Source organism: Columba livia, chromosome 20 (genome assembly GCF_036013475.1).
Source record: "Columba livia isolate bColLiv1 breed racing homer chromosome 20, bColLiv1.pat.W.v2, whole genome shotgun sequence".
Taxonomy (NCBI): domain Eukaryota; kingdom Metazoa; phylum Chordata; class Aves; order Columbiformes; family Columbidae; genus Columba; species Columba livia.
Window position 1 is genome coordinate 3,254,534 of NC_088621.1, and position 9,036 is coordinate 3,263,569.

Consider the following 9,036-nt stretch of genomic DNA (forward strand, 5'->3'; position numbering starts at 1 on the left):
GTCACCGCACTGGGGACACGCAGCCCTTTGCGGGACAGAGGCACCTTGCAACGTGTGTGACGTTCAGCCAAGCTGTGGCCAGAGCCGGGAGAGGCAAAAGACGGGCAGGATTCCCCAGGAGACTGCAGGGACTTACCACGCTCTGTTATTTAAATTCTGTTTATTTAGTACTTGCAAAACGCATCATTATTAAAAAGGCTTAGTGCATGGATTTTCACCAGACATTGTGAAATCCCACCTATTGCACAGTAAATATAATTTTCTACTCCATAGTGTGTAATTGCATTTAATAATTTTTAATTTTATCTTATTTAAGCATTAATATTTCTAAGTTCCTTTCCCCTTAAATTTCTCCAGCATCCTTGCCCCAAGCCCCATATTATCTCCCAATGCAAGATTACAGCAGACCCAGCAGCAAAAACACACAGGAGTACACACTCTTTCACCAATCGTTTTCCCTTGGAGGACCAGAACAGGTTTGTACTGGTTTTGGCTGGGATGGAGTTAATTTTCATCATAGTCGCTAAGTTTCTTCATCGCAGGGTGGTGCTGTCACACGTGATGGAGCCCGGCATTCCCGGGGATGGCTGAACATCCGCCCAACGAGGGGAAGTAGTGAATAAATCCCTTAATTTGCTCGCTCATGCGCCCAGGTTTCACTTTACCTATGAAACTTTATCTCAACCTACAAGTTTTCTCACTTTTACTGTTCCGATCTTCTCCCTTGTCCCACTAGGGGAGCAAGTGCGTGGCTGTGCAGGGCTTGGGCGTCCACGTGGACGAACCCACAACAAGGCACTTCGCAATTCCCGCTTCTATAAACAGGTCTGGAAATTCTTTTGGATGAGCATAAAACACCTTTATCAGCAAAATACAGGCAGCGCAGGTACCATCTTTGTCATTTTCTAACTGTTACACGCACACGATGAAACCCGGAGCCCCAAAAAGGGCATGAGCTGCATCTCCTGACCAGCCACGGATGATCCTGGCTCGTAGGGATCCACGAATATTTCACCTCAATTAAACAGCAAGTGGGAACCTCGTGAGTTTGATTCACAACTAACACAACTGGTAAAAACCAGCACAGTCTGTCTCAGGCTCATCACCCAGAGTGTGGCTGTTCGCAGCACAACCGACCATCCCGAAAACTGCGGGGAAAACACCGTCAACGGTCAAGGCCGAGACTCGAGCTCCTGTTTGTTGCTGAAGGGCAGGGAGCGGTTTGGTGCCAGACACAGCGTGTGTGTCTCTGGGAGCCGCGGCACAGGGTGGAGGTAGGGATGCTATTTCTTGCTCTGCGTCCTCCTTAGGAGAGCTGGTGCCCACTGGTCCCTCTGTTTCAGCGCAGTGTTTTAGTATATGAGTCCGAGCCTTCGCTTGGTTAGTGTCTCTCTCAGGCTACTCCTTGTGCTCGACAGCCCACTGAAATAATCCAGCACAAAAGAAAAAGTGACTTCTCAGCTTAAGGAAACAGACCCAATGCGAGCGCTCAGGGTATGACTTGCACATGGTGCCTTTTCCTCTCTTCAGAAGTAAACCATCTGTGAAAGCAAAACACAACACTGACGTCCTATGAAGGATTTGCTGAAGAAAGGAAAACCAACTCTCTAGAGCAGCCTGAAGCAAAACCCCTCTGCTTAGGGTGACGTCCCCAGGGTCCAGCTCACCCTTCTCCTGCCCCCTCAGCATGCACTGACTGCTGGTCATTGTGGACAGGGAAAGCACCGTGCTCTTGCTCCAGGGAAAACAAGCCCCACGTTCATACTCTAATGAGGCTTTGCCCGATCTCTACTCAGGTCTACACACAGGAGAAGAAAAAGGCTCCTACCTCAGCGTGACAGCCACAGCGGAGCTCTGAAACCTGCTCCTCCTTACCACAGCCTGCGCCCGCCCAGGCTCTGAACCGCCAGCACCAGCAAGAGGGCTTTGCTCTTCAGCACAGCCTGGTGGTTCTGAGAAAACCCAAAGGATTTCACGATGCCGCGAGTTTCCCCGCTTTGCTGAGAAGGCGTTCAGCTACACAGGGCCTGGCTCCCTCCCTGGCTGGGGCTTCAAGGCCTGAGCCAGTTGTTGGCTCTTACACCCTCTCCTGGGCTCAGACACACAGCAGGTTGTTCCCCTAGCTTGCGGGGCTCCAGCATGTCTCTTCACAGCACTGACAGCACCGAGCATTCCAAGGGGCAGAGTCCTGATCCACCCTGACACCTCCCTGGAGTTTGGGGGACAACAGCCCTGCAGCACAGACCCACAAGGCTGTGGAGCAGCGCAGAACACCGTTGAAAAAAGACCAGGAATCAAGAATCGCTCTCAAGACCTGTCCAAAACATCTCGAGCTCTGCCTCTGGAGGGAGCTCCCCAGTGGTGTCACCCACCAAGGCAGAGCAACAACAGCACAGCAGTGGGGGACACTTCTGTGAGGACATTTCTACTCTAGACAGCACTTCCAAGGGTGAGAAGCAGATGTTGGTAACTTCAGGCGGGACAGATATTTAGTCTCAAGACAGATAAAACAGGTCGGGCTCTAAGAAAGGACTGCAGCTGGCAAGAGGGAACTTGCCAAAGTTCAGGGAATTGCACACACGCTCATGCAGAGGGCAAAGGGCCAGAGCTCACCTTCGCCACCACCGCTGTCGCGATCCCCAGCAGGACCGAGATGAGCACGGCAAAGATCACCACTCCCGCTCGGCTCTTGTTAAACCGCTTCAGGAGGAAGAACTTGGCCCAATCCACCTTCTTCTGGCTGCCAGGTGGGTACCGCAGTTTGTTCGTACTCTCCATCTTCAGGTCCTTGATCAGGCAGGCGCGGCGGTGGGAGAAGGTGTCAAAGCTGTGCTTGCCGTGGTAGGCGCCCATCCCACTGTTCCCTGAGGGACACAACCCAGGCTGGGGGTCACACCAAGGGCTCGGTCAGTCAAACCTTTGGCCACTGGAGGCCACCAGCAGGGCAAGAAGCAACACAGGAAAATTCCAGTTGCTTGTCAGCAGCCATGCCTGTTACCTCTCCTGCATCTGCCTTGCTGCAGTTTAAAGCACAACTTCTCCTCTATATTCCTTCAGAGGGGACAACTGCTCCTTACTCTCTGCAGCATTTCTCAGTCTCTAAGATGTCCATCTATCCTTCATCCTTCTTCCTCACCCCAGTTTCACTCCATACTCTCCAGTACTTTGTTGTGTCCCTGTGCGTGCTGTTCCCTGGACCCCTGAGCTGCCTCCAGCTCCTCCCTGGGTTTAGCTCCCTCTCCAAGCACCACGCCAAGGCTCTGAGATCCCACCAGTGCTGTGCGAGAGGGTTTCCTGAGGAGCCCCGTGGTTACACCTCTGTTTAACAATTCCAGGACAGCTCATTCTGCTCACACTGATGGTTCAGTCAGGTTGTGAGCACCGCAACACCCAAACCCTCTCTGCAAAGGTCCCGCAGGCTGTTCCGTAACCTGTTCCAGTTCTCTCCAAGCTCCCACCCTTCCTCCTGCAATTACTGCTGATCGGTCCCATGGCAGCTGATGCACCCTTCACATCCATCTGCACTAAACGCTTCCATCTTCCCAAAAACACGCCCAAGGGTTTTTCTCTTTTGGCCCCTTTCCTAATGTACCCCCAGCATTTATTATCGAGAGCTGTGAGACAGAGACCCTGCAGCTGCAACAGACTCAGGGCAACCTGGAAACAAGTCAGCTGCTGCTGTTCCCTGGTCACACTGTGAATCAAGTGATGTTTCAGGAGCTGCAGTAACTTACCGACACCACCAAAGGGTAATGTTGAGAGGAAGAAATGCATGATGACGTCGTTGCCAGTAACACCCCCACTGGAGGTTTCTGAGATGACTCTTCTGATTAACTGACAAAAGAAAGAGAAAACCAAACAAAACATTAGAGTTCCCAGAAGAGACCAGAACAGTAACTGTGCAGGACACCCCATTGGGTTCACCTCCTCCAAGTGACGACCCAGATCAGCCCTGTCCACGCAACCTCAACACAAAGACAGTGGGAAAGCTCAGAGGAAGGAGGTGAAAGCTGGAAACCCGGGAGTTTGCCTCCCCAGTAATGTACTAAAATGAACTAATCAAAAAAGACTACAAGCACCAAAGAGAAAATTCAGCCTTTTACGCTTCTACTTCACAAATAAAACAAAGGCAAAGCACTTCAACAGGAGCCGGGGAGCCTCCAGCAGCTCTGGGGACGCTCAGCATCCCCATGAGCCAAATGCTGTGATTCAGAAGCAAAAATGGGCCAATACAGGCCCTGCAGGGAGCTGTGACCCGGACCGGCCACGTTCAGGAAGGAACAGCACAGACACCTCCGCAGGGGAGCACAGCCCAGACCCACCTTCTTGTTGTTGGAGAAGACGTACAGGGCAAGGGGCTTCTCCCGACAGTTGATGAACTCAATGGCTTCGTCCACGCTCTTCACGGTCAGAATGGGAAGGACCGGTCCAAAGATTTCCTCTTCCATCACCTTTGACTCTGGAGAAACGTCAGTGAGGATGGTCGGTGCTGAGGCAAACAAGGGCAAGAGATGGTGTGAGCAGGACAGAAGAACGTGGCCCATCACAGAACCTCGTCCTTTCAACCACATGCATGCAACACCCACCAGGTCACAGACACACGCAGCCCCCAAAGGCACCCGCTGCCACCTGCCCCCCAACAGCTGCCAGAAGCACCTATGAAGCAGGTGGCCTCATCAGCCTCTCCCCCGTGAGCGATCTTCTGCCCCTTCAGCAGGCCCACGATCCTCTGGAAGTGACGCTTGTTGACGATCCTTTCGTAATCCGGAGACGACTTCACATCTTCCCCATAGAATTCCTGCCAAAGGGCACAGCAGAACCAAACCCCTCAACACACCTCCCCACAGCCACAGCTCCAGGGCTGCAGCCACTGAACTCAGACCTGGGCTGCAACGGGGACAACTCCCGCAGCACCAGGGACTCCACGCTCACCTGCAGAGTCGCCTTGATGTTCTCCACCACCTTGCTCTGGATGGACGGGTCGCAGAGGATGTAGTCCGGGGCGATGCACGTTTGCCCACAGTTCATGTATTTCCCCCACGTTATCCGCCTGCCGGACAAAGGGAGATGGTTTCTCTACAATCAGCCCCTTCCAGACCCCACAGCCCAGCTGATCATCCCTGAGCAACACCCACGGTCTGGGGACAAGAGCCCACCGAGGGCTTCATCAGCCTGACCTGCAGGCGACAGTCAGGTCACAGTCCTTGTCGATGTAGCAGGGGCTCTTCCCGCCCAGCTCCAGGGTGACGGGCGTCAGGTGCTTGGCGGCCGCTGCCATCACGATTTTGCCCACGGTGGAGTTGCCGGTGTAGAGGATGTGATCGAACCGCTCCTTGAGCAGCTCTGTGGTCTCAGGTACTCCTCCAGTGACCACGGGGTACAGCTCCTGCATGGCAAACAAGAGCCTTACAGTTACCTTGATTTAAAGCAAAGACATCAAGGGAGCAGCTCTGCACGGGGCACTCTCTTGTGAGCTACATTGGGATCTGGACAAAGGAGAACGGTAACTGCTCCTTCCCCTGAAATGACATTTCAATTGCTGCATTGAGCCTCATGAAGTAAAAGAAATAAAGTTGAGGCCAGGACTGGAGAGCTTCTCCCACACTTTAAGACCAAGGGCACATACAAGCACTGGGCTCTAACAAAGGGCACCTCCTTCCTCAGCTCTTGCCCCTTGTTTAGAGAAAGCACTAACTCCCTGGAGGGAGCCCCACAGTGGGACTCTGCTGTCAGAGCCACAGCCTCAGAAACACAGTGCGACAGACGTCACGACTGCCAGACAAACAGAGGAGAAACACCCCTCCTGCTACGATGGTGGTTCGGCAGGACACGAAAACCCAGGACACAGTGCCACTGAGCAAACAGCAGCCAGTTCTCAGGTAGGGACGAGCACAGCTGCATCCAATGCAAATTTGTGCTTACCTAGAGGCAACCCCAGCACAGTGTCCAAGAGAACAATTATTGCAGCAAGATGTACACACACACCTCTTCATAGGGTTACAAATGCCAAAACACTGTCACGTTGCAGTAATGTTACATAAGCACGTTAGGTTACACAAACACAGGAAGAACATATCAACGTGTCTCTGTAAGAGTAATTCAATCCCTCCCGTATCTCCTGCTGACGCTCCTTTGGAGAGAATGGGCAACTGATTTGACTCCAACAAGCAGGAGCCCTTTGAAAGCACAACAGGTGCCAAGACAATCATGGGGCTGCACTCACCGGGTCAAGGTACTGGGGGAGGAGATCGGCCACCAGCCGAGCCGTGTTCTCGCTGATCTCTGACGGCTTCACCACCACGGCGTTACCTGAAAGACAAACCCAGTGCAGCCCCTGAACCCTCACACACTGCTTCCTGCAGCGCCTACCCATGATCCCACGACAGATGGGGCTGCTGTGGGTCCCCACCTGCTGCAATGGCCCCCACCAAAGGCTGCATGACCAGGACAAAGGGGTAGTTCCAGGCGCCGATGATCAGCACCACCCCCAGCGGCTCGGGGCAGATGTACGCCTCGTCCCGCAGCGTCAGCAGGTTCTTCTTCACGGGCTGGGGGGCTGCCCAGGACTTCAGCTTGTCCATGGCCAGGGCCAGCTCCCCCAGCAAGCCCAGGATCTCATGGCTGAATGCGTTGGGCCCGCTCTGCAATGACAGGGAGCTTGGGGAGAGGACAGTAAAGACACTCACCGCTTGCACCCACCGCAGCAGGGCAAAATCATCCAAGACAAAGGGGGACACCGGCAAAAGCCACCTGGCACCGCAAAGGTAGCCCTTGTGGTTTCCATGTTCCTCAGGGCTGACCGTGGTCCATGCACAGAAGGGAGGAACCTCCCGCCGCCCCTAACCTTGTGCAGATCCGCATGGATGGCTGCCAGGATCTCCTGCTCCCTCTCCCGCACCATCCGCTCCAGGCCCTTCAGCTGCTGCAACCTGAACTCCAGCGAGCGGCACCGGCCGGACCTGAAGGCGGCTCTCGCCTGCCCGACGACCCGCTGCATCCTCTCCATGGCCGCTCACGCTGCGGGGACACACAGACCCAGCTCAGCCCGGGGTCCCTCCCGCGGGCTGGAGCTGCCACTGCCTCACAGCCCTGGCCACTCACCCCCACCCATAACCCCACCTCCCAATACCCACTATCACGCAGCCCTAATGCTTCTCAAGTCTTAAATAATTTCCTACTGTTTCATTTAGAAAAGTTTGAGAAGGAGCAGCGCGGGGAGCGAACCCCAGAGCCACAGCCGGGCTGTCACACTGGCCGCCTCCCCCGCGTCCCGGCATCACCCAGCAAGGCCGCGGCGAGCGCAGGGCCCCCGAGGGCGGCGCGGCCGGGAGGCGGCGGCCCCTCCGAGGAACCCCATGGGCCTCCCATCGCAAACCGGGCCCCTCGGCCCCCTCTTCCCGGGAAGCGCCCGCGGCCCCTCCGCCCACCCGGGTCCTCGCTGCCTCAGCCGCTTCCGCTTTCCGCCCACGTGACGCCGCCCGAGGTGGAATGGGAGAGGCCGCAAGGCCACGCTCCGCCCACACCCATGTCTCCCCCCGGGCTGGACCAGAATGGAAGCGGCCAGGGCCAGGGGGCGAATCCGCCTCTCCGCCGCGGGTTAGCGCTCGGCCCCGGTTCAACGATCGCCCCCCGGGGGAGCAGAGCGCGGTGCGAGCCGCGGCGGCGGGTGGAAGGGGCCGAAGCACGAAAGCTGCAGGCAGGAGATCAGGGAGTGTGGGAAGAGCGTAAGTGGAGAGAGGAAAGAACGGAACAGCAGAGGCGGATGAGGAACGTGAGCCCAGGGCCGCGGCTGCACCGCCCGCACCTGGCTCCAGGCAGCCCGCACCTGGCTCCACGCAGCCCGCACCTGGCTCCACGCAGCCCGCACCTGGCTCCACGCAGCCCGCACCTGGCTCCACGCAGCCCGCACCTGGCTCCACGCAGCCCGCACCTGGCTCCACGCAGCCCGCACCTGGCTCCGCACGGCGGGATGCTCCTTCCCCGCTCCCGGCGGCTCTGCTGCAGCAGCGCCCGTTGCTCGCAGAAGGTGCCGGTGCCCTGCGGGGGCGGGAAGAGCAGCAGGTTGTGCAATGCAGAACAGGGCAGAGAAACGTATTTCCTGAGAATTCGGGGTGGGGACAAAGTCCCCCTGTCGGGGTTACTTATCTAAGGAAGGTCATTGACAGAGGGAAGCTTCACCCGTCGGTTTTCCCCTGCAGAGCACATGAACTGGCTGAGCGCAGAGCGTGGTGCCCCTGCCCAACCTCCTGCGGGGGGTCGGGGGAGAGACCTAAGTCGGTGAAGGAAAACTGGGTGCAGTCGGTGTTCGGGAGGAGGCAGAACAGGCAACAGGAAGAGCCTGGCCAGGACAGTCAAATTAACTTTGATACAGCGCTCACGTGGGAAACAAGCCAAAAAAAAAGCAGGGAAAGGAGCCGAGACAAGGCTGGGCTCATTCCAGTTAAAAATAGTCCTGCTGCAACTTGTTCTAAGTAACACAAGGGGATTATTTGAAAGTTCCTCCCGGGTTGTTATGCAGGACCATTTCTGCCGTGTTTTTACACAAGCCATCTATTGCTAATGCTCCTCAGCCAAAACTACACCCAGCAAAATCTCTGCCCCGCACACAGCTGGGTGCTCCTGCCCTGGGCATGGGGCTATTGTGGAGCAGATGCTCCTCTCCCAAAATTTCATGACATTTTCCCAGATCAGCGTGTCTCTCCGAGGCTGGGGGCTGCCCTTTCGCTCAGCAGTCTGTGCCTGAGCCGTGACTACCCTCAAACACAAAGCCTGGTTTCTGTGAAGTCAGTTGAGCTTTGCAACTCGTGGGCTGTGGTTCAGCAACCACGTGAACATTTCACAAGCTATTGCACAAATCTCGGCAGTAAACAGCCTGGAAAGAGAATGACAAGAGCAACTGCCAATGCTCACATGCAGGAGGCAACACGTGAAAGAAAAACAGGCTGGGCTGGACAGAGCCCTTGCACTGTGGTGCGTGAAAAGGAGCTGGGTTTGTGTTCAAGGAGACGTGGGTAGAAATAGTAACTTTCCTTGCAG

General features: G+C 55.8%; 1 protein-coding gene across 18 annotated transcripts; it reads right to left on the reverse strand.

The window, feature by feature from the left end:
- Positions 1-143: 143 nt before the first annotated feature.
- Positions 144-8,299, reverse strand: LOC102085205 (aldehyde dehydrogenase family 3 member A2). Of its 18 annotated transcripts, none has more exons than XM_065036358.1 (12): positions 7,952-8,299; positions 6,845-7,017; positions 6,410-6,641; positions 6,224-6,309; positions 5,178-5,386; positions 4,933-5,050; positions 4,657-4,798; positions 4,323-4,489; positions 3,735-3,834; positions 2,614-2,864; positions 1,829-1,952; positions 144-1,541 (listed from the first exon to the last, which is right to left on the reverse strand). In XM_065036358.1, the coding sequence occupies exons 2-11, from the start codon at positions 7,004-7,006 to the stop codon at positions 1,872-1,874; spliced, it is 1,548 nt and encodes a 515-aa protein (XP_064892430.1). In that variant the 5' UTR covers positions 7,007-7,017; positions 7,952-8,299; the 3' UTR covers positions 144-1,541; positions 1,829-1,871. The 18 variants fall into 18 exon arrangements, with proteins under 18 accessions (XP_064892430.1, XP_064892428.1, XP_064892426.1 ...); XM_065036356.1 differs by having other exon boundaries at positions 7,931-8,299; XM_065036354.1 differs by having other exon boundaries at positions 7,910-8,299.
- Positions 8,300-9,036: the final 737 nt, after the last annotated feature.

Bases quoted from the DNA above. Each gene is read 5' to 3' on its own strand.
- LOC102085205 (XM_065036358.1), bottom strand. From the start codon at position 7,006: ATGGAGAGGATGCAGCGGGTCGTCGGGCAGGCGAGAGCCGCCTTCAGG. The intron at 6,310-6,409 runs GTGGGGACCCAC...TTTGTCTTTCAG, and splicing joins GGTGGGGGCCATTGCAGCAG to GTAACGCCGTGGTGGTGAAG. The intron at 3,835-4,322 runs GTGGGTCTGGGC...TTCTTTTGTCAG, and splicing joins TCTTCTCCAACAACAAGAAG to TTAATCAGAAGAGTCATCTC.